This window comes from Heterodontus francisci, chromosome 3, assembly GCF_036365525.1.
Source record: "Heterodontus francisci isolate sHetFra1 chromosome 3, sHetFra1.hap1, whole genome shotgun sequence".
Taxonomy (NCBI): Eukaryota; Metazoa; Chordata; class Chondrichthyes; order Heterodontiformes; family Heterodontidae; genus Heterodontus; species Heterodontus francisci.
Window position 1 is genome coordinate 86,370,483 of NC_090373.1, and position 25,792 is coordinate 86,396,274.

The following is a 25,792-nucleotide window of genomic DNA, read 5'->3' on the forward strand; positions in this document are numbered from 1 at the left end:
GCAAGAGCAGGTCAGAGACTGGGAATTTCGCAGTGTGAAATTCACCTCCTGATTCCCCAAAACCTGCCCACCGTCTACAAGGCGCAAATCAGGTGTGTGATGGAATGCTGTACACTGGCCTGGATGAGTGTAGCTTCAGCCACACTTGTGAAGCTCAAACCCATCCAAAACAAAACAGCTCACTTGATTGGCGCCCCATCCATCATTTAAACATTCACTCCCTCCATCACAGGTGCATAGTGGCAGCAGTGTGCCATTAGTATGATGTACTGCAGCAGCTCACCAAGGCTCCTTCAACAGCACGTTCTAAACCCGCGACCTCTGCCACCTAGAAGAACAAGTGCAGCAGGCACTTAGGGACACCACCACCTGTAAGTTCCCCTGCAAGTTGCACACCATCCTGACATGAAGCTACGTCGCCATTCCTTCATTGTTACTGGATCAAAAATCCCGGAACTCACTCCCTAACAGCACTGTGGGCACCACATGGACAGCAGCAGTTCAAGAAAGCTGCTCACCACCACCTTCTCGAGGGCAATTTGGGATAGGCAATAAATGCTGGCCTTGGCAGTGACAGCCTCATCACATGAACAAATATAAAGAAAATCAAACAACCTTGTACCTGTGTTTCTACCACAGAAAGTAGTTATGTAAGTTTAATATATTTTTTGTATTCATGGGGATAATAACACCACATAACATCAAAGAACGAACAAAGAACAGTACAGCACAGGAACAGGCCATTCAGCCCTACAAGCCTGCGCCGATCTTGATGCCTGCCTAAACTAAAACCTTCTGCACTTCTGGGGTCCGTATCCCTCTATTCCCATCCTATTCATGTATTTGTCAAGATGCCTCTTAAACGTCGCTATGGTACCTGCTTCCACCACCTCCCCCGGCAGCAAGTTCCAGGCATTCACCAATCTTTTGTGTAAAGAACTTGCCTCGCACATCCCCTCTAAACTTTGCCCCTCTCACCTTAAACCTATGTCCCCTAGTAACTGACTCTTCCACCCTGGGAAAAAGCTTCTGACTATCCACTCTGTCCATGCTGCTCATAACTTTGTAAACCTCTATCATGTCGCCCCTCCACCTCCGTCGTTCCAGTGAAAACAATCTGAGTTTATCCAACCTCTCCTCATAGCTAATGCCCTCCAGACCAGGCAACATGCTGGTAAACCTCTTCTGTACCCTCTCCAAAGCCTCCACGTCCTTCTGGTAGTGTGGCGACCAGAATTGCACACAATATTCTAAGTGTGGCCTAACTAAAGTTCTGTACAGCTGCAGCATGACTTGCCAATTTTTATACTCTATGCCCCGACCAATGAAGGCAAGCATGCCGTATGCCTTCTTGACCACCTTATCCACCTGCGTTGCCACTTTCAGTGACCTGTGGACCTGTACGCCCAGATCTCTCTGCCTGTCAATACTCCTAAGGGTTCTGCCATTTACTGTATACTTCCCACCTGCATTAGACCTTCCAAAATGCATTACCTCACATTTGTCTGGATTAAACTCCATCTGTCATTTCTCCGCCCAAGTCTCCAACCGATCTATATCCTGCTGTATCCTCTGACAATCCTCATCACTATCCGCAACTCCACCAACCTTTGTGTCGTCCGCAAACTTACTAATCAGACCAGCTACATTTTCCTCCAAATCATTTATATATGCTACAAACAGCAAAGGTCCCAGCACTGATCCCTGTGGAACACCACTAGTCACAGCCCTCCATTCAGAAAAGCACCCTTCCACTGCTAGCTACCCTCTGTCTTCTATGACCGAGCCAGTTCTGTATCCATCTTGCCAGCTCACTTCTGATCCCGTGTGACTTCACCTTTTGTACCAGTCTGCCATGAGGGACCTTGTCAAAGGCTTTACTGAAGTCCATATAGATAACATCCACTGCCCTTCCTTCATCAATCATCTTTGTCACTTCCTCAAAAAACTCAAACAAATTAGTGAGACACCACCTCCCCTTCACAAAACCCTGCTGCCTCTCGCTAATAAGTTCATTTGTTTCCCAATGGGAGTAAATCCTGTCCCGAAGAATCCTCTCTAATAATTTCCCTACCACTGACGTAAAGCTCACCGGCCTATAATTTCCTGGATTATCCTTGCTACCCTTCTTAAACAAAGGAACAACATTGGCTATTCTCCAGTCCTCTGGGACCTCACCTGTAGCCAATGAGGATGCAAAGATTTCTGTCAAGGCCCCAGCAATTTCTTCCCTTGTCTCCCTCAGTATACTGGGGTAAATCCCATCAGGCCCTGGGGACTTATCTACTTTAATGCTTTGCAAGACACCCAACACCTCCTCCTTTTTGATAATGAGATGACTGAGACTATCTACACTCCCTTCCCTAGGCTCATCATTCACCAAGTCCTTCTCTTTGGTGAATACTGATGCAAAGTACTCATTTAGTACCTCGCCTATTTCCTCTGGCTCCACACATAGATTCCCTTCTCTGTCCTGGAGTGGGCCAACCCTTTCCTTAGTTACCCTCTTGCTCTTTATATACGTCCTGGTTACCAGAACTATTTCCCTTCGAAAAAGTTGTTTGACTAAAATGTTCTCCATATAAATGTTCCAAAACTCAAGCAGAAAACAATAATCTCATCACTTCTCATTGTTTACACTTAACTGAAACTATCCAAAGGGGTATAAGTTTGGAAAACAGAAGTCCAAAAAAGTTAATTGTCTTATTCTTTCCAAGTAATACTCTTACATCAGGAATTATGGTCATTAAACTGAATGGGAAAAGTGTATAAAGACTGCTCACTGAGAGAGCATGTCTTTATAATGATGTTTCTTGTACATGACTATGTTGTGACCCATTCTTTATCTCCTGACAGTTGAACCCTTACTTATTTAATAAATCTGTGTTTTTCTCCTTTTGGTTATTATTTTCCACTTTTGTTCATCGCATTGCTGAAAAAGGATTTTTCTGAGATAGAGTGACCATGACAGTTCCCCAAACACTTGGGTTTAGCCTGAGGAGAAAGCTTTCAATGCTGGTAATTCTAAAATGATTGGAGTATCATATACTCCTTGGAATCAAATAGCTGAGAAATTCTTCGTATAAACATCCAACCCTATTTATAGACATCTACATCTCCACCATCGTTGGACTTGATTTAAGTAGTCAATACCTCATACTGCACCCAAGACCATCTCTTCCGATTGTCTGCTCCCAGTTTACTGTGCACTAGACTTCTTAAAGCCCAACGAAAAAAATGAAATTGGGAATCTCCCAATAACACAGGCAGAATTCCTGAGTAGCACTGCAACCTCTCAGCATCTGTTTTAAATTTCTCTGTGCAACCCTTCCCTGTTCCCTCTTGCTATCCCCTGCTTATCCTTGAGAGGCTGTTACTTTAAGTTTCAGTCTCAGTGCTTCTAGTGTATCATATGCTACATACTCGTACAGCATAAAATTACATGAGTTTACTTTGCATTATGAAACAAGGTCAACACCAGAGACAGCAATCTTGCTGCACAGTTGTTGGAATCACATAATGGGCTTCATTGTCTCAACTCTTTCCCTTCATTTGGTGATGTGCTGTCAGTCCTTTCCCTGCAATGACCTGACTACAATGAAGAACTAGCTTTGTGGATTATTACAAGTGCAAACTTTAAACTACCAAGATGCAGCAACTCACACACTAACTATAACAGTTATAAGTAAACTCGTATTTGCGCTTCTAATATTTTAGAAGAATGTATATAACAACCTTTTTTAATTGTCCTTTCAAATTAGGTACAGTTGCTCTGTGGAATCTGAATACAAAATCATTATTGTTGCGAGTCCAACAAGGAGATGGAACGTTGAAGGTCTATCCTTTCCATTCCTTTGTTGCACATGACCATGCTGTCAAAGCCATTGCTTGGAGTAAAGCCCACAGGTAGGAAACCAAGAAAAGAATGTGAGAAAGAAACTTCAATCCTGTTGAAGCAGAAGTTGTATAAATATTTTTCCTGCATTAACCATAGGTATCGAGGGATATGGGGCAAAGGCAGGTATGTGTTTTAACTTGCAGATCTGTCATGATCTCGAGGGGCTTAATGGCCTATTCCTGTTCCTATGAAATCCAATTTATTTTCTTTCTTGTGTTCTTGACTAACAGCAAAGATCCATGTAAAGTTTCTCTGAGTCAAATGATGAGAATGGATAAGAGAAGTATTGCCCCCTTCTGTTGCTTTTTTGTGTTCTCTCTATGAAAGCACACCACACAACAGAGTGTAGATTTGAAGCTGTGTCAGACATGGCATTGCAAATTAAGGCAACGGTGGCACTACATTTCCAAATGGTACCAGTATGTAGGAGTGCATCAGATAAGACATGTTGACTTCAACAGTTCCACTGGAGCTATACAATATTCCCTTGGCAGACAGTGTAATCATGGTAGATTTGAGTACAATAAGGATTCAAGACACATTGTTGGGGCAAAGTCGAAAGAGCTTTATTCTGCATGTGGCACACCCCAGTCAAGTACAGCATGAGGCAGATAGATACCTAGCATAACTGACATGCATGATATAAAATGAGCATAAAACAAAAATCCTTGTGTATTTCTCAAATATAATTTCTGAAAATGAACACAAAAGCCAACAAAACAAGTTAATTGGAAAAAGCAAAATACTGCAGAGGTTGGAAATTCAAAATAAAATAAATGCTGGAAGCACTCAGCAGGTCAGTTAGCAAGTTCATTGGCAATGTTTATACAGCAATGTGCAAATTCCAGGTGGTCTGTGAAAGAGGAAATATTTAAAGAGTTTAACTATCTTGGCATATTTCTCCCCATATGTTGCAATGCATGTATGAATAGCATTTGTTAGAATTGTCACTTACTGAGCCAAATACAGCAAGATCTGCACCAAAAACAAATAGCAGATTGATTCCTTTTTCTCCCTATCAGCACTCATTATGTATGTTTCTCACCAGCTGCATATTATAGTATCCTACTTTTACAGATTGTGATAACCATCTGCCTCTTGAATTGTAGCCCATATTCATTAATTTAAAGGAACAGTTTAAAGAGAAAACAAACCTGAAATATTATGCAGGCAGTCCTGGTCCATTTTATGTTGCATCATTATACATGTCTTCACTGCTGCTGGAGTCTGCATGTGATTTGTATAAATGCTCCAGTAGCCAGCAGTAATAGAAATCAAGAACTGCAACATTACCATACACTCCATGATGCTATCATTTTTGTATGTTCATATGTAAATTGTGTGAACCTTGACAAGGACTTAGGGTATTAATTTTAAAAAAGGAAGTTCATATTGAGAGCACCCACTCTTCCATGCCCTCCCACCAAGCAGTGGCGTTTCTCTTTAAAAATTGGTGTATGCATTTTTGATATGCATACAATCATTTTTTTTTTGTGAACATGAATCCTGTAACACTGTGCCTTTTAATTCCCAATGAAAATCTTACTTTCCGACAATTGTTGTGGCATTATTTTGTGTTGTCTTTTTCTAATTCCTCTATTATGTATGTTCCCTTTCGAATTTTTGATCATGTGGGAGATATTTAAGAGAGAAGGAATAACTTGTTTTTATGCAGCACCGTTCACAGTCTAGACAATCCATAGTACTTTGCAGTCAATTAGTTAATTTGAGAAGTAGTTATGTGGGCAAGTGCGGCAGCAAAGTTCTGCACAGAGCAGTGAGATAAATTACTAGATAATTTTGTTTTTGGTGGCAGCTTGAAGGATGACTGTTAGTCAGGACACCGGGCTAACTCCCCAGCTCTTTAACAAAATACCATGAGATCATTGTCTAACAGACAGCCATGGTTTAGTATCTAATCCAATAGCCAGGACCTCCAACAATACGGCAGTCCCTCAGTACTGAACTGGAAGTATGAGCCTAAATCATGTTCTCAGATTCTGGATTTGGGGCCTAAATGCACAACCTTTTGACTTAGGCAAGAGTGCTACCACCAGCTGACTTAATCTGAGGTAAAAGCAGGAAGTGCTGGAAATTCTCAGCAGGTCTGGCAGCATCTGTGGAGAGTTAACAGAGGGAATTATATGCTGTATGCCTTGGCAGATTTGGTGGCGTGTGGGGTGATATAATTAGGTGGTAGGTGTTTACTCGGACTCCCGACGGTGGGATATTTTTACGGGAATTAAGTCGGCGGTGGTTTTGCGGAGTTCCGCAGTTCCCCCATCGGGGTGGCGGATTGCAACTACATTCATTTAAATAACATGAATGCTCATTACCCTACACACAGTTACAATTTAGTCCTACTTTCCAGATTGAGAACGACAAGCGATATTCCCGTGCCACCCCCCGTCATGAATGTTTCAATGTGGCGTGCAACATTCAGATTTGTGCAGTTGAGTCTCAGGTCTGTGCTCTTCTCTCTTTAACTCATCCACTAAACTAACGCCAGCATTGGTATGGATGTTTGCCTCCAGGCTTGGCACCAGCAAGGGTGAATCATCTCAGGGGATGGTGGCGAAGGCATAGGCAGGGCAACATGGAGGAGCAAGGGAGGGTAGTCGGGGAGGGAAGGGTGGGGCAATCGGGTGCATGGAGGAGCAGGGGAGGGAAGGGTGGGGCGATCGGATGCAAGGAAGAGAAAGGGGAGGGTGGTCGGGGAGCAAAAGATGGGACGTTCGGATGCATGGGGAGCAGGGCAGGGAAGGGTGGGGCAATCAGATGCATGGAGGAGCATTGGAGGATGGAGTGGAGGGTCCAAGTTGTTGAATGGTTCATGTTGATGGTGAAGATGAATGTTGTTGGCTGCAGGGGTGGTGGGTGGATTAGATCAATACTATGTGAAGATATTTGGCAGTGTTGTCAACGTCGGGGAGCTGTGGGGCAAATTGAGGGTACTGGCTAGCAGAGGGAATGGTCACAGTCAATGGATAGGTATTCGACAACTTCATATGGAGGGGAATGGAACTCGGCAACAATGGTCAGATCGATGTGAGGAGGTTCAAGGGTAAGAGTCAACATGTCTTTAGTAACGGAAGTAGGAAGAGAGGGAGGGATGGCATGACTAAAGTGATGATTACACTGTGTGTGGTTATTGCGGGGAGGCTCAATGGTAAAGGAGGGAAGGGTAATGGTAACATTAGGTGGATCAAGGGTGATGGGTTCAGGCTGGAAGGTTGCAGGAGGAGTTTGGAAGGTCCGGAGACTTGCCCCGAATTCCCCACACACCATTTTCTCCAACGATAATGGAAACCATGTGAACACTCAAGGATTGCAAGGAGAGTGGGAGGAGGCAAACGGCAATAGATGTGTCTTTTACCTGGCAGCAGTTTGAAGGCCGATATAAGGGAGCTGTTCATTGCCTCAATGTTTCAGTGCAGTGTCAACCGAGAACTGAACTGCTGCGCTTTGCTTATTTATTGTTCAGAAAAGCCACAGTGACATAGGTCTCATACACCCAATTTGTCTAGTAACATGGGAAGAAAAGCAAAGAGAGAGACTAAGGGGGGCTCTTTCCCTCAGCTCATGATGCTGAGTGCCAGCAACAGGCAGAACAGGAAGGTGAGGATGCATCGAATGATAACATCTAGGAACGTCCTTATCGAAGACAGACACTGGCACATCATCGCATCCTCAGGACTAGGACAAATTACCTTCAAATGTCACACAGGCAATGCCAGAGACGCCGAAGGATGTCACGTGAAATGGCCACAAATTTGTAGGATCTTGCAGCGTGACCTGCAGCTGCTCGGCCTCAGTGGGAATCCCATGCCAGTTGCACTCAAGGTGACTGCTGCACTCAATTTTTTCTCCAGTGGCTCCTTCCAAGGATCCACTGGTGACATATGTGGCATCTCGCAGTCTGCGACCCACAGGTGCATCAAAGAGTTGACCAATGTCCTTTTTCGGCATGTCAATAATTTCATCTACTTACCTGTAAACGAGAACAGCTAGACAGCAAAGTCTGCGGCCTTCAGCACCATCACTGAGTTCCCTAGAGTGGAAGGGGTGATTGACTGTAGGCCATTAGAGCTCCCTGGGACCAGCCTGCTGTCTTTGTCAATTGCAAAGGCTTCCACTCTTTAAATGTGCAATTGGTTTGCGACCACAGGATGCATGTTTGCACACGTTTCTCAGGGAGCTGTCATGACTCATACATTTTAAGGAACTCCCAGCTGCCAGCAGTTTTCAAGGAACCAGCCGAGGTGGACGGGTGGATCTTGGCTGACTAGGGTTATCCATTTTGTACATGGTTGATGACACCAGTACGTCATCCCCCAAAGTGCTGCTGAGAGAGGTACAATGTTGCACATGGATCCACCAGAAACATCATTGAACACACCATTGGGATGCTGAAATTATGATTCCATTGCCCTGGCCGGTCTGGAGAGGCTCTTCAGTACACGCCACAGAGGGTGTCACAAATAATAGTTCTCTGATGTGCTTTGCACAACCTTGCAATTAGAGGCGGCAACATTCTGCAAGCAGAGGAACACCAGTCCTCCTCAGGTGAGGATGACTGTGAGGAGGAGGACAACAATGCAATCATTGATATGAGGGCCATGTAGAGACATGCAAGGGACATCAGGGAGAACCTCATTTATGCACATTTCAGCCAACAATAATCAAGGAACGTTGGGGGGAGAAACATAATTCCCTACGGAAATTCCCTTTTGCATGAGGTCTTATTCATCTGGGCAATCTTAATGAAGCGTTGCTGCACATTCATGTGATTGGCGTTTGAAATCATCAATGGGCTACGATGAATGTGGCTACACACCACTGCAAACAGCAATACGTTATGACCGTAGAAAACAAAAGTAAGGCAAGACAGTATTGGGAAACAACTGTCATTGAAGAGTGAAGGCTCAAATTCCAATGAGATATGAACACTGGACATTTCCTGAAATGCTTTGCAAACATCATTGTGTTCCTGCCATTGGTCTCCAAAAAACATCTTTGTATCCATCTGTAACCAAGCAAAACATTACCGAGAGTGGATCAAATTTTGCATGAAATAAAAATGTATTAATAAATCTTTACAGCCTTTAAAATTTGGACAGCAACCATGCCACCTTCGAGATCAAAACTTTTCCAATTTCCTTTTTCTCCCACTACGTCTAGGTGCTATCCCGACAGTAGCAGCTGAGGTGGAGGCAATCTGCTCAGTGTGCTGTCCCATTGCTGTGGATGACCGTGGCAGGCGTCCTCTGGAAGAACAGGGCCTTGATGGCTCCAGCCTCCTGGGAATCTGCAGCAATGGTGCTTGAGTATCCCCCATGTGCTCGCCTGCTGGAAGTAAGGGGGTCAAGCGTTGTGGGGGGAGGACGAGACACCACTTAGCCTGGGGGTGTCCTGAGAGGAAGGCCCCAGGGCAGCTGGCATGTGCTCCTCCTCCATCTGTGTGCACAGTGACATCTGCCTGTATTCCTGAGTGGCAGGAGCACTTGGAGGGAGGTCCAGGTTCCTCGTCCTTCTCTCACTTAGACTGCTGCATGAAGCCCACAGCAACAGTGATGGAGTGCTGGCCACATCGCATATGGCTCGAGTGCTCAACCAGACTTGCCACGGAGCTCGCCAAACTCTTGACTGTGGAAGTCATATGCCTGAGACATGGCAGACGTCGTGGCTTGGATGGGCTCCTCTATGGCATGTGCAAAGCCACGCATGACCTCCAGCATCTCTGACATATTTTCCACATGGCTTTGCTGCACATACAGCATACTTCTTGTGGCAATAAACAGAGGATCATCATGAGTGTGGGGCTGAGCAGGGACCTGGTCCCCAGCAGTCCACCAATAGTCAAGGGACCCAGCTGGCATATGCGTCCTCAGCTGCTGGGATGTGTCTATGTCGTGCCCACCAGTTTGTGATCCATATTCTAATGTTAAAGCCCCGCAGACCATGTGGATGTATCTGCAGTGATGGAGGTGGAAGAGGAGGCAGGTGATAGCGCACACGCAGGGGCATTGGCTTCTTCTTCCTCCCCAGAGGAGGATTCTCGGGCCACATGGCATTCAGCGGCTCAAGTGAGGGCACCAGCAGTGGAGACACAAACAAAGGCACTTTAAGCCTGTGCTTCACATGAGTTCACACATTTTCCTTCAGTTTCCACATATGGCTGCAAGAGCAGAGATGACACTTCATCCTGACGCCTTGTGGCTCCTGCCTCACCATCTCCTCTCGCCCTGCCTCTCTTCTCTCTCGTGATCTCAGATGCCTCCACCTTAGCCGTGGTCAGCAGCCTTATGTCAGGGCCCCCTCCACCCGACTTGTTGACGCTGGTTGTCTTTGTTTATTCTGCAGCAGACAGTGCAGATTTAATGACGTGGCAAATGATGCAATACAACCATTGCATACATGTATCAAGATCACTCCTTCTGCATTGGCTTTCGTATGACACATCCAATCACAAACAATGCCAATCTTCATCTTGGCACAACATCATTTAGTGAATAGCACCAAGGCTACTCATGCATTCTTTGCGTTCCCTCTACCTTAAAGACACGGAGCCATGGAAGAAACCATGCAGCAGTTTCACCAGGACCACTTGCCCTCGCTGATCTGAGCAAGTCATTGATACACTTGCAGCACTGCACCAATGTTCTACTAGTGACCCCACAGTTCGAGACCTCCTCTGCTACCTCCATCCAGGCCACCTTGGTGAGGCAGGAGGATCTTCGCATTCCATCTGCAGGGAAGAGGACCTCCCACCTTTCCTTGATGGCCTGGAAGAGAACCTGAAGGGAGGCATCACTGAACCATGGGGCAGGATGCTGCCTGCTGGCTGCCATGTCATTCACTTTGGCTGTAGGGAAAATAAATGATCTGAATTTGATGGTGACTTTCACAAAATAAGGGAGGCAAAAAACATTTTGATTTAAGTAAAAGCCTCAATTTAAGTTAGTCTGAAGATACTTACATGAAAGGAAGGTTGCTGATCCGTGAGCCTGCAAGCACGGAATGTTTTCTATCTGTGGCAATCATGGTGCTCGTGGCACTGATGGCGGGTTCCACCAATGAAAGACCGCCCCGCCACATGATCCCACATGTCCCCTGTGCCCGTCACTGCATGGCTAATTTAAATACAAAATTGTGTCAGAGCGGGAAGTTACAACAACTTCTGGTCCTGCTGCCGGGAACGCGCAGCACTCTTAAGATTTCTTCAATGTTTCAGTTCTGTGACGTTTCATCAGAACTGGAAGGTCAGAACTGAAACTTTAACTCTGTTTCTTGCTCCACAGATGCTGCTAGACCTGCTGAGTATTTCCAGCATTTTTTTATTTCAGATTTCTAGTAACTGCAGTATTTGATTTGGTTTATAGGAAGAGCAAAATATAATACAAGTTTTCTTAAAAAATTCATTCTCAGAGTGCAGGTGTCACTGGCACGGCCAGCGTTAATTGCCCATCTTTACTTTCCATCAGAAGGTTGTGGTGGATCTTCATGAACCACTGGTAGTAGTTTGATACAATTTGAGTGGCTTGTCAGGCCACTTCAGAGGACAGTTAAGAGGCAACCATATTAGTGGCTTTAAGTCACATAGCCCAGACTGGTTAAGAACGGCAAGATTGCTTCCCTAGCCACCAACTCCATCCCTTTACGTGGTCAGTACTTAATCAGACCATCCACAACCTTGACATCCTATTTGACTCTGAGTTGAGCTTCCGACTCGATATCTGCTCCATGCTATTCGACCTTGTGTTGAACTTGTGCCCCCATATCTACTCCATTGCCAAGACCACCTCCTTCCACCTGCGTACCATCACCCATCCCGCCCCTAGTTCAGCTTATCTGCTCATTCATGCCTTTGCTACCTCTAGACTTGACAATTCCACTGCTCTCCTTGCTAGCTCCCCATCTTGCACCCTTCGTAAATTTCAGCTCAACCAAAACTCTGCTGCCTGTATCCTGACTCGCGCCAAGTCCCATTCAGCAATCACCGTGCTCACATAGCTACATCGGCTCCAAGTCCTGCAATACCTCGATTTCAAAATTATCGTCTTTCTTTTCAAATTTCACCTTGGCCTCGCCCCTTTCTATCTCTGTAAGCTCCTCCAGCCCAACGACCCTCTGAGATCTTGGTGCTCCTCCAATTCTGGTCTCTTGTGCGTTCCCATTTTCAATGATCCTTCATTGGCGGTCATGCCTTCAGCTATTTAGGCCCTAAGCCTCTCATCTCTCCATTTCTCTTCCTTTAAAATGCTACTTAAAACCTACCTCTTTACCAAGCTTTTTGTCACTCATCCTAATATTTGCTTATGTGGTTGTGAAGCACCTTGGGACATTTTATTTTGTTAAAGTTGCTATGTAAATGCAAGTTGTTGCGTTAATGAAGTAGTTCAGTTTTTACGATAATCCAATAGCTTCATGGTCTAACCAGCTTTTTAGTCCCAGATTTTTTTTTAAACTGGATCCACATTCTCATACTACCAAGGTGGGATTTTAACTCCTTTTTCACAGGATTATTAGACTAGCCCCCTGGATTACCAGTCCACTAATGTAACCACGAGTGTACCCTTTATAACTTACCTTCTGTTTTTTCTCGTCCTTCCTTTTGTGAAGCTTCTTGACATTGCTCAGTGCTACTGGTGGAAGCTTAAGATATATGGGAATCTGAGGCAACCTAGCATCTTACCATACCATAGCATTTCAGCACGTTAGACTGCATATGTATTTCACCACTAACCAACTTGTAAATGCATAATTTTTCAACAGTTCTGTGAGTAGGTGAAATTTCTGCTACTAGTTTCTATATCATGTGCATCTGGCTGTGAAAAAAATATGATTTTAGTAGAGAAATATAAGTACAGCATTTTAGAAAGCAACATGCATCCTTTTATAGTTAATAAAGTTAATTGTTCTGTATCTTGATTTTAAATTCATAGCTGGGTAGTATTTATATTTGGAGTAGAGAATACTGTTTTGCATGTTTTACTTTCAATTCTTCAAGATTTGAACCGACTCTCAACTAGTTAGGAAAAAAGTGATATAATACTATTCTTCCATAATTTACAACAGGATGGTGTTCAACATTTAGCACAGGAATTACAAAACAGTGCTGTAGTCAAATGACCGAGATGACCAAAAACTGTAACAGTGAAGCTCAAATGGTTTATGAAGATCATCTGAGCCCAATGTCTGTTTTGCAGTCTCCAGAATACTCATTTTCCTTTTTTAATATAATATATGCAGTTCCATATTGTTTACCTTGTCAGAAGTTTCCCATTTTGCAATAAATGGAATACAATTGTGTTATCTTAAAAAAAAAATTTGCATGGAATGACTGAACCTTATTTTATAAAATGAGGACTTTGTTAAGAGGAGTTTTTAAAATTTATTTAACATAAAGCAGGAATCGAGGGATTTTTTTCCTATGTATTGAAATGCGGTTGAATGCAGTGTTGAGAAATAACTAACCCTGTTAATTATTTAAAAGCATATTTGAATATTTTTGTATGTGAAATGGTGGCACGCTATCAGATCTTTAAATTAGTTCAGAGGTACAGTGTTAATTGCCAACTATCATAATGCATTACTTGTGTCTATAGGGTAATCTAGTATGAAAATAAGATTAATGTAAATTGTTGTAGACTGCAGTTTTGTTCATTATTAATGAAATTAATAACAAGTGTCACTCAAGTGCCACAGCTTCAGCGTGTAATTTATAAATTACATTTTAAGCTTTTGTTAATGCTGATTAATTTTCATTTGCTTTCTCTCAAATTGTCTGCTCATAGCAATTTTTTAGTGACAGCTAGCCCTGACAGAAAGATCAAGTTCTGGGATCTGAGGAGAACATACCAACCAGTCAATGAAATCAAGCGATTCTTGAACACTGAAGTTGCTTGGTTGCTTCCCTGGTGCGGAGTTATGGTGGCACAGGAAAATTGCTATGCTGCGTGAGTTGTAAATGTCTTTTGGGCCAAGGTTTAAATGTGTAACACATTTATTTATATTATAATTACTGTATATGGGATAGATATTAATAAGCTTGTTTATTTCCAGGTAGTTATAGTTCCAACTTTTAAAGTTAAGGCTTCCTAAATATATTTACCTATTTGTGGAGTAGGATGACCAAATAAAGGATTGTTATAGATATAACAGATCATAGTTAGGGGTGTTACACCAGGTGAGAAAGGTGTCTAGGGGTCTTTTACTGTCTTCATCTGGTCACATTGTAACAGGGTTTAATTTTAAACGCACTGTTTTGAGCTCCCCCTCGGTGAATCCTTGTTCACCACGTTCCAATTATAAGGCAAAGAAATGAGCACAACCAGGTTTTCTCAGATTTAAAGAAGAAAAGTGAAATTTATTAAACCTTCAAATTAAACCGTAATTCGGTTAACGCCTATGGATACACGCCATGACCCACACTAGCATTTATACGTACGTGCAAATGGAGACAGAAAAGAGCAGAAGAAAATTAAAGTAAAAAAATTTGAGGCAATCTCTGAAGAGGGATTTTTACTTTTCTTCGAGCTCGCTGTAGTCCTTGATTGTAGGTAGTATTGCTTTTCATTGGGGCCCAGTATTCTTCTTAAACCTTATTCACTGTAGGAGATTTTTCTCTCTTCGGATTCATGTGTCTTCAATGGGTCATCAGTTCTGTGAGAAAGACATGGGAGCAGACAGGAGAGAGATCTTTTCAGTCCAGGAGCAAACAGCTTTCTGAGTTTCCAACACTCTGGCAAGTTCAAATTCAAACACGTAGTTAGTCATGTGACTACACTGGTCTGACCAGGTCTTCTGTGTATCGGAGAAGCAGGGACTGGGTCCTTTGTTCCAACACTGTCTGCTAGTAGGTAAAAAAGGTCTTATCGCGAGGGGCCTAGCAATTCCTTGTGAGAGGCGCTCTTCCCAGCAGCAATTTTAAGTTTTAATGTTCATGTGGTGAAATAATGTGTGCCTCATTCTTGGCAGGTGGGGGCCACATGACAGGGGTATTCATGTATTTGCATTGTATGTGATTTTAAATAATGCAAAGTTGCTTTCTGAGTCAATGTAGTTAGTCTCGGAGGAGCTCTTTATTTAATTATTTCTATTCGAGCCTTCCAATAGTATGCACAAAGTTATATAAAAAAAAATCAAGTCTACTTGGGCATAAAATTCATTTTTGGGTTGTTATGGTTAAAATATTGTGCATTAATGTAAATGTAAAAGGCTTTAATATACTTTATTTTACTCACCCAGACCCACAAACAACTGGGTCTACAGATCTATCACTGTAATAGGAGAGCTGGATTCAGCAATGTAAATATGAGCCCATACACAAATGATGGCCTCCCACAATTGAGCACCAGTTTAAAACTGCCTTAGTTGTAAATTTACTATCAGAAGCTATGTAAATAGATATACCAAATTGTTCCAAGGACATACAGTTACAACTACATCACGAAGACCACCTATTTACACCTCTGTGACATTGCCCATCTCCGCCTCAGCTCATCTGCTGCTGCAACCCTCATTCATTCCTTTGTTACTTTGACTTGACTATTTCCAACGCATTCCATCTTCCACCCTCCATAAACCTGAGCTCGTCCAAAATTCTGCTACCCATATCCTAACTTGTACCAAGCCTTGTTCACCCATCACCCTTCTGCTTGCTGACCTGCAATGACTTCAGGTTAAGCAACCTCACAATTTTAAAGTTCTCGTCCTTGATTTCAAATCCCTCCATAGTCTCGCCCCCTCCTTATCTCTGTAACCTTCTCCAACCCTACAACCCTCTGAGATGTCTGTCCTCCTGCGTATCGATTTTAATTGATCTGCCATTGGCAGCTGTACCTTTAGTTGCTGAGTCCCTAAGCTGTGGAATTCCCTCCCTAAACTTCTCCACTTCTCTACCTCTCTTTCCTCCATTAAGATGCTCCTTAAAACCTGCCTTTTTGACCAAGCTTTTGGTCATCTATCTTAATATCCTTTTTCTTGATTTAGCGTCAAATTTTCTTTGATAATATTCCTGTGAAGGACGTTAGGACATTTTACTATGTTAAAGGTGTTAAGGAAATAAGGGCAAGTGATCTGATGCAGCAGATGATTTACAGCTTAGCTGAGCTCAGAAACTTTAATTTTCAGAACCTTTTATGTTGTATTACAATCCCCAGGCAGCAAATTATGCAACATGCAGCAACCGGAGAAATTTTGTCTGCCATGCTGTGCCAAATTACTTGCTCTAATTATGAATATAGCTGTCTGACTCAACCTGAAATTGAGCATACTGGTCGAACATTTCACTGCCCATCTATCAGCCCATTTTCCGTCGACGTAGGCACCGATGCCATTTTTAAAGGGTTTCCAGTCCTTCAATTTAGTTGACATATTAAAACATATATCCCTTTTAAATTTTATTTAAAAATTTAACGTAATGTTTGTCGCCCCTCTCCGACATCCGTAATGACAATACAGTTAATTCCTTGCCCTCTTTCCCCCACCCCCACCAAAATACTTACCTTGTATTCCTGACCTCACCCGCCACCCCCCACCCCCAATGCCCATCACAGTTTATGAACTTTTCACTTCAACCCCTTCCCACCATCCACTCCACCAATCGGATTGCTTTGACCCCGCACCACCACCCCCCCACCCCCAAACTGAAATACTTACCTGCTCCCCCCTCCCCACCAGTGTCCCATATCGGATCTCCAGGCGGAGATCCGAAGGCGCGAGAATGGCGGCCGCTGGCACGAATATCGCACCGGGCCCAACAGCGGGAGTGGGTAAGTATTTAATACATTCTCTCTCTTTGGCCTCCTTGTCTCGAGAGACAATGGGTAAGCACCTGGAGGTGGTCAGTGGTTTGTGAAGCAGCACCTGGAGTGGCTATAAAGGCCAATTCTAGAGTGACAGACTGTTCCACAGGCGCTGCAGATAAAATTGGTTGTCGGGGCTGTTACACAGTTGGCTCTCCCCTTGCACTTCTGTCTTTTTTCCTGCCAACAGCTAAGTCTCTTCGGCTCCCACGACTTGTGGTCAATGTCACAGGACTTCATGTCGTGTTTGCAGACGTCTTTAAAGCGGAGACATGGACGGCCAGTGGGTCTGATACCAGTGACAAGGTCGCTGTACAGTGTGTCCTTGGGGATCCTGCCATCTTCCATGTGGCTCACATGGCCAAGCCATCTTCAAGCACCACTGACTCAGTAGTGTGTATAAGCTGGGGATGTCGGCCGCCTCGAGGACTTCTGCGTTGGAGATACGGTCCTGCCCCTGATGCCAAGGATTCTCCGGAAGCAGCGACGATGGAATGAATTGAGACGTCGCTCTTGGCTGACATACGTTGTCCAGGCCTCGCTGCCATAGAGCAAGGTACTGGGGACACAGGCTTGATACACTCAGACTTTTGTGTTCCGTGTCAGTGCGCCATTTTCCCACACCCTCTTGGCCAGTCTGGACATAGCAGTGGAAGCCTTTCCCATGCGCTTGTTGATTTCTGCATTGAGAGACAGGTTACTGGTGATAGTTGAGCCTAAGTAGGTGAACTCTTGAACCACTTCCAGAGCGTGGTCGCCAATATTGATGGATGGAGAATTTCTGACGTCCTGTCCCATGATGTTCGTTTTCTTGAGGCTGATGTTTAGGCCAAATTCGTTGCAGGCAGCTGCAAACCTGTCGATGAGTCTCTGCAGATGCTCTTCTGTGTGGGATGTTAATGCAACATCGTCAACAAAGGAGAGTTCCACGATGAGGACTTTCCGTACTTTGGTCTTCGCTCTGAGACGGGCAAGGTTGAACAACCTGCCATCTGATCTTGTGTGGAGGAAAATTCCTTCTTCTGAAGACTTGAACGCATGTGAGAGCAGCAGGGAGAAGAAGATCCCAAACAGTGTAGGCGCGAGAACACAGCCCTGTTTCACGCCACTCAGGATAGGAAAGGGGTCTGATGAGGCGCCGCTATGCTGAATTGTGCCTTTCATATTGTCATGGAATGAGGTGATGATACTTAGTAGCTTTGGCGGACATCTGATCTTTGCTAGTAGTCTGAAGAGACCACGTCTGCAGAAGAGGTCAAAGGCTTTGGTGAGTGGGTAAGTATTTAATACATTACTTTACTTAAAATAACATAATCAAATTTTGATCCCGTTGCTGAACCTCAGGGGGGCCGCCGCGAGGCCTCGGCACCACCAGCAATATAGTATCGGGCCTTTCTGGCGCCAAGGCCCATGGCGGGCCTCTCTCGGAGGTATTTTCCAGGCCCTCTTCCCCCCCCCCCCACACCACCACGACTCCCAATGTCAGGGGGCCGGTAAAATTCACCCCTTAAAGTGCACTGTTGACTTTTGGGGAAGTAGAAAATATGATCTGACTTATAATTACAGACAGAAGATAGATGTAGATCAAATGTATGATTAGTTTGTCTCCCATTAACATCCTGAGAACCATGGGACAATTTATTTGTTGAGACCCTACATGTTGATAGTTTAGGAAGTATCCAGGGCAGACCTAAGACATGTTTCTTTTACAGATTTGGACTCAGTGGAATTCACTATGTGGATGCTGGTTTTCTTGGATTTAAGCCATATTTTGCTGCTCCAAGAGCAGGAACCGTCTGGGTAGGTTTGTTTATCGTTTTATGATTAGTTGAGTACAGCATATTTATGGCAGTTAAATAAAGAATCTAAGTGGGGTATTAGAGCAAGGGATCTGGGAGTACGTACACAAATCGCTAAAAGTGGGGATACGGGTGAACAAGGCCGTAAAAAAACTAACCAAGCACTAAGGTTTATTTCTAGAATTGAATAGCAAAGAAGTTATGCTAAACTTGTATCGAACCTTGGTTAGACCACACCTGGTGTATTGCGTAGAATTCTGGTTCCCATATTATAAAAAAGATATGGTGGTACTGAGAGGGTGAAAATAAAATTTACAAGGATGATACCAGAAATGCAGGGTTATACCGGAGACTGGGAATAGGCTGGGTCTCTTTTCTCTTGAAAAGAAAAGGCTGAGGGGTGATCAAATAGAGGTCTTGCAAATTGTGGAAGATTTTAATAGAATAGACACAGAATGTTTCCACTTATGGGAAAGAGCAAAATTAGAGATCATCAATATTAGATAGTCACCAAGAAATCAAATTGCAAATTCAGAAGAAATTTCTTTTCTCAGAGAGTGTTGAGAATGTAGAATTGCTACCTAAGAGAGTGTTGAAGTGAACAGTATAGATGCAGAGCTGAAGAGATAAAAGTAGGCTGGGGAGATTTTTTTTCGTGGTATAGAGGAATTGTCTGTTTTTGTGCTGCTCAGAAGATTTGTACCCATTCAAATGCATTAATGAACATTGGAGAAAAGTGTGAGAAGTTATTTTTTGTTTGTTCTGGCCTTATTAAAAGTCATAGGATTCCACACCTGCAAAGTCAATCTGAAAGATGGCAATTTTTTCTAAGTCAGACCTGACCTTAGTCAGTATAATTAATGGGAAGAGCACCAATACATCTGTTGTTAAGGCAAGTGACTAATTTCACAAATCTCTGCAATTGCCATGTGGACTATGGTTTAGAAGTCCAAGAGTTAGTGGAAAAAAAGGAAAGAAAAGGACATGTATTTATAGAGTGCCTTTCGTGAGCTCCAGGTGTCCCAAAGTGCGTTACAGTTTATGAAGTACTTTTCTAAGGTATAGTTGATTCTTTAATGTATGACGATAAATCACTTACTACAACAAGTGACTTGCTTAACTACAATCTCTGTCTCCAGTATCTTGTTCATTTAAAAAAATATATTTATAGAGTTTTTTAAGTAAGGATGCCATCCTCTCACCTGCACAACTTTCTAGTTTTATCCCTTTTCTCTGCCTGCCTCTCCTGCTACTTCTCCATCTAGGGCGACAGCTGCACACCTACTCCCAGGAGGTGCACAGATATATTTTTTTCCATTACATTTCTCTCTCCAAGAGTCACCATCACTTTATTCAACATGGTTTGTTTGGAAATTTTGCATATTGGGAAATGAACCTTCATTATTGGGACCCGAACTGATACTTATCCCTACTTGGTAGCATTGTACATTATTATATTAATTCAAATCGAAGATATAATTGATCTGCTTTCTGTTCCTGCTATTCACAGCTTCTGATACAAGATATGCATGGTCACAAATCTCTCTTAAAAACAGCTATTCAGTGTTTTTGAAATATTTCTCCTCATTTCAGTCAAAGGAAATTCCCAACAGAATAATATTTGGTTAATTCCTGTCTTTAGATTTTGTACATTGGTTTATTTCTTTAAGGTCTTGGTCTTGTTTTCTGCTTGTAGAGTATTTCTGGCTCTGATTGGTTGAATACCTGTGTGTCAGGAGACAATACTGGCGAAGTGGTGGCTGTGATCCTACCAGATTGTATGAGCAACACAATGAATATCAAGCGACCTAATGAGCGTCGTTTTGTGAGTATATATTAACGTGTTGGTTTTAACTGAGTTTTTAAGACACTTGATTCACAATCATTGAAAGAAGCTAGTTAAGTAGCATAAAGCTTAATTTGTCAAGTATATATTTAATAATGAATATAATCCAGATTAAAAATAGCAAAATGCTAAACTATGAATTATAATTGGATAGAGTGCTGTTTTATTTAAAATCAGTAAAATATATTAGTCCTTCTTCATGTGCTGAGGCTCATGCTAACAGCAATGGGTTTTTACTGCAAAAATTTCTCTCAATGCAAAAAAGAAATGTTACAGTATTTGGAAAAGAGTTTAAATAAGTTTTAACTTGCAGGATACATTTAATAGTAAACAATTGGCTACTTTAGCAACAAATGTGTGGGTGTATATGGTCTGTTTAATTAAAGTCAGTATCTAGCATGTGTCTTCAATGAAATAAAAACAAAAAAGTGCTGGAAATACTCAGCAGGTCTGGCAGCATCTGTGGAGAGAGAAGCAGAGTTAACGTTTCAGGTCTGTGACCTTGCTTCAAAACTGGCAAAGGTTAGAAATGTAATAGGTTTTAAGCAAATAAAAGAGACAAACGAAAATCCCCTTGTGTAGAAGAGCAGAGCTACTTCAAGGTAGGCATTCCTGGAAGAGAAGTGGCAGTGAATTAAACACTGTCTTTAATGTTCCACCTTTCAAAGTTGTCATATCTATAAGTATTGGCCTCAAGAGGCATTGAAGCTCAGGGGTGTTTCACCTCGAAGTGGCACAAGTCTGCAGGGCTGGGTCTGGTAACCAATTATTTCATGAATGACCAATCTGGCTAAATTCAACTGGCTAAATTCAACTGGCTAAATGTAAATGAATCAAAAGTATCAATGAAGAAAGCATCCAGTTCCCCAACAAGTTTTAAAAACAAACTTGAAATAACTCTAAAATGCTCCTCCTATTGTATTTCACTTTTGCTTATTCACTATTATTTTTGTGCAGCCTATTTATAAAGCTGACCTCATTCATCAGAATGCTGACAGTAGCATTTCAGCTGCCAACTCACATCAAGAAGAGAAAGAGGCCGATATCCAAAAGAGTTCTTCAGGAATGACAAAGGAAAACCTAAATTCCAGCCCTATCATTGAACCAAAGACTTATAGTGATACAGTGAAGAAATACTACCTAATGTTTGATGATACTGACCTGGTGAGCAAAAATTGATGTAGATCCTACTTATTTCATATTTTTCTCAATGCTATGCTATGTGACATTCACAATAGGCCATATATAATCTGCAAAGTAAAAGCAAAATACTGTGGATGCTGGAAATCTGAAATAAAAACAAGAAATGCTGGAACCACTCAGCAGGTCTGGCAGCATCTGTGGAAAGAGAAGCAGAGTTAACGTTTCGGGTCAGTGACCCTTCTTCGGAACTGACAAATATTAAAAATGTCACAGGTTATAAGCAAGTGAGGTGGGGGTGGGGCAAGAGATAACAAAGGAGGAGGTGTAGATTGGACAAGGCCACATAGCTGACCAAAACTGACTAAAACTAAACTAAACGAAAACTAAGTCAGTTTTGGTCAGCTATGTGGCCTTGTCCAATCTACACCTCCTCCTTTGTTATCTCTTGCCCCACCCCCACCTCACTTGCTTATAACCTGTGACATTTTTAATATTTGTCAGTTCCGAAGAAGGGTCACTGACCCGAAACGTTAACTCTGCTTCTCTTTCCACAGATGCTGCCAGACCTGCTGAGTGGCTCCAGCATTTCTTGTTTTTATTATAATCTGCAAAGTGCTTGGGTCTGTGTGTGCGCGTGCGCGTGCGTGCACATGCGCACCCGTGTGTGCGCGTGTGTATGCAATGTTCGTATCCCTTTCAGTGTGCCACTTGATCGTGTGATGGTAGTATGGATAAGTTTCTGTTTTTTGTCGCTGAATCCACAACAATGAACATAACTTTTAGTAATAAAAATATATTCTTTTATAGTGTTTTCTTTAAAACACATTTCACTTTCAGCAGCCAACTGAACATTTTAAAAAAAATCTGTTGGTACATAGGGAAGGGAGTCCATTGGACACAGTCCATTGACCAAGCTGCTTTAGCTGAAGTGTTTCAGCTGCACAAAGTACACAATATGCAAGTACAATTAATCTTATCACATGGAATGCTTCATCTGCAACGAGGAACATGGTGTAAGCATTGTCATTGTTTGGACTTGAGTATGGTATACCTCTGCTCATGATCAAAGGTTCATTTTCAACCTCAGTGTGAAAGGAAAGCTGGCAGTATTGGATAGATTGCCCATTATATACCCTGCCCAGTTTTCCTTACCGATGCCACAAATTTCACACCTCCACTGAAGTTAAAAATTACCCCTTGAATTTAGCTAGTTAATCAGGGCATTTTTAAAAAATTTCTTTTGAATTCATCAAGGTGAGTGATTTTAGTGCTGGGGGAGTGATTCTTGGAGGGGTTGCACAGGAGTCAACAGTAGGCCAGAGTATTTTTGTGTAGACAGAAAGGAGAATGCATTAGTGCACAAGAATAAAATAAAAAAACATTTTGGCCCATTTTCGGGATGGCCTACAGCAGTACCTGGTTAGGCTGCTGCACGCCAGAGACAAAAATATTGAAGTAAATTTCTTGCCTCTTCTAGGCATATGAGTACTGGCCACCCGTTTTGAGACCCACTCAAAAATCGAGTTGGGGATGGGACTCAGGTGATCACTTAGGTGAGATTTTATTTTTGAAAAACATTTTTGATAATCTATCATCTCATTTTCTTGTGTAAACAGGATGGTAGGCAAACAAAAAATGCCCTGTGATGTCTGGAAGGCTGCTAAAATTATCAGTTTGTTTAATTTTGGGAACTGGTGGAGAGTGCAGTGTGGGTTATATTTGGGATGAGGCTAGGCAGGAAGCGTGATGAAGAATGTCTGCCATGGGTATAGGCTAGGTTATGGTTCGTGTATGGTAGCAAGTGGGATGAGGCAGTGGAAGAGTGTTAGATGTTAGGACTGGGCCCATGGTAGGAGGTAAAAGTGGCAGAGACTGAGTGATGGGTGGTGGTGGAGGTGAGAACAAAGGCAGCTGAGGAGTGGGCAGGGTATAAATAGAACTTGAAAGAGGCATGGAAAGGGGAAAGGATTCCATTAGCGTAGTGAAGTGGACCAAGTTGATTGAGGTTGCTGGGACTGAGCTCTCTCTGTGCCGTCTTTGCACGACCAGTTTATGTGTTTGCCTTTTAATGAGACCCTTACTCCCAAGCTACTAGTTTGCAGCTTAGTGCTTGGAACCAGTAAAGAGCCCTGGGACTGGATTTGGTGTAGGGGCCGGTGCAGTAATAGAGGCAGATGCTGAGACCTTATGGAGGGTCAGGTGCTGAGGCCAGGCTGTTCTTGAGTGAAGGCCATCCAGTGGAACTGGTGAAGAGGATGGTTTTAGGAGGGTGCTGGAGCCTAATCTTGCTATTGATTTTTAAATGTAGGGAAGCAGCAAGCAGCTAAAATATGGTCATAGGAAACAGGCTGAAACAGGTTTGTACTGACAACAATAGGATTGCCACAGCGCCGCCTATTTCAAAAGTATTGATCAGGACTCATTGCACATTATAGCACTATTCAATATAATTAATATTAGGAGGTATTACTTAGACCTTACTCATTGGCACAGCAGTGTGACTAAATTATAACAGGAAGTACACAAAGAACAATTTTAACATACTGTAGATCGATAGATAGGGGTACATTATAGCTCCACAATAATGGTCATATTGATGTCATCACATGTATTTGTTACATTAAGTTGTTCATTTTTACTGAATAACATTTTTGCAAATAATATTTGCAGTCTACATTCGGGGCCACTTAAAACTGTTGCTTTAGCACAGTGAGGAAAGCGTCTGAGTCATAGGAGTCTTGATAACTACATTGTAAATTCAGCGTGAACAAAGTATCACTCACTTTTATATTGATGCTTGTTCAGGTCTAATTCTGGGAGACCAACGTCTCTGAGCTGGCTCCATCACTGACACTACTAAATCGAGCTTCCTTATCTCGCAGCAGGATCATAGAGCCACAAAAAAACTAGGTGTGTGTTTCTGTTAAAAGAATAAGAGCACTAGATTTTGTAAACACTGGAGGTGGTTCACAGACAACAATTCCCCAGAATCTAACCAAAGCAATTAACAATATTAGAGAAGCTACCATGAAGTTTTCAATTGCAGTCACAGTGCTAACTAGCGCTATAATTAGTGGAATTGAAGGTGACAGTGAAACAGACGGATGTTAGCATGAGTTCAGTCTGTTGAATTAAAGGGAATAATTAATTACCTGTAGCAATTAACATAACTTGCAGCTGAAAGTTTCCTCAGAATGTTGGGAAGTTGGTGTGGGGCTTGCGAGGGGAGAAGATGATGGTAATTGATGAATTAAACGAAGTGTTCAGTCGAAGGAAAGGCACCTGAGTAGTAGGGGAGAAGTTAAGGTGTATGCCTTAGAGGTAAAAACCTTGGCACTGCTGGAATAAATTGAGCAGTACTCATGGTGAAAAGGTATAGTCTGGAGAGCCATCGGCAGATGGCAAGGAGGCGCTGCCTGTGAGCCATGTTTCTCAGTGTCACAATGTCGATAGTCATCCCCGATGACTGCATGGATGTGAAGGGTCTTGTTCACAAATGAGCAGACATTCTGGAGACAGATATGAAGAGGGAGGTGTTTGTGCATTGGGCGGGGGACACAGGCTGCTGGCCCACTACCATTCCAAACAACACAATGGTGAAATGGTATCCAGCGGTATTTTACCATGCTGTGCAATGGTTTTCTAATCATGAGCTACTAGACCATGAAAAATTAATTTTGCATTATATTGTTGGTACTAGTTACTGCTGAGCAACCAAGATCTACAGAACCTGTTTTTTAAAAATGTATGTGTACCATTGTACATAATGTATATTATTGCTGTATATGTGTAGCTACCTTCAAATACATACTGAAACCATTTCAGCCTGGTACAGACTGTAGGTAATAGATGTGCTTTATGGGCCATTGAGTTATATAAAAGAAAAAGCATTTGCCATTCTCTGGGTTGCAGTCAACAGGAAGCTGGTGAAGTGGAATAGAATACAACAGATGGCATACCCTGGGCAGAGAGAGATTAATTTTTAAATTAATGAAGGATGAGGCACATAATCCACAGAGTGCCTGTCAGATCAGCCATTAAGACCATTGCTAGTGCCTTGTCAAAATTATTAGCTTTTTAGTAGCATTGCACGTTCTTATAAAGATCAAAGCTGCTCACTGAAGTGCATCACAAAGTTAATAAATTCTGTTGCTTTTCTCAACTTTAAAGATGCCTAATAGCAGCAATAAATTCACAGACAATTTCAAAGTCTGCATAATTCAGAAGCTAATTTCCACAAACTGCCCTTTTCACTGAGCTGAGTTTTGTCGGGCATTTGAAGGTTGGCAGCTGAATA

The 25,792-nt window shown here is 42.6% G+C and overlaps 1 protein-coding gene across 8 annotated transcripts in view; it reads left to right on the forward strand.

Moving 5' to 3' along the window:
* The window catches only part of gtf3c2 (general transcription factor IIIC, polypeptide 2, beta), a 144,830-nt gene that overhangs the window by 95,544 nt on the left and 23,494 nt on the right, over positions 1-25,792 (forward strand). For 7 of the 8 annotated variants that reach the window (XR_010971192.1, XM_068024076.1, XM_068024081.1 and 4 more), the window contains exons 12-16: positions 3,762-3,906; positions 13,696-13,857; positions 18,420-18,507; positions 20,203-20,331; positions 21,310-21,516. Coding sequence is in view for 7 of the 8 variants with exons in the window: in XM_068024076.1 (XP_067880177.1) it covers positions 3,762-3,906; positions 13,696-13,857; positions 18,420-18,507; positions 20,203-20,331; positions 21,310-21,516 (731 nt within the window). In the remaining variant the exon portion in view is untranslated. Of the gene's footprint in view, positions 1-3,761; positions 3,907-13,695; positions 13,858-16,897; positions 17,883-18,419; positions 18,508-20,202; positions 20,332-21,309; positions 21,517-25,792 lie in introns of those variants that run through there. The other variant, XM_068024082.1, reaches the window with a different exon arrangement.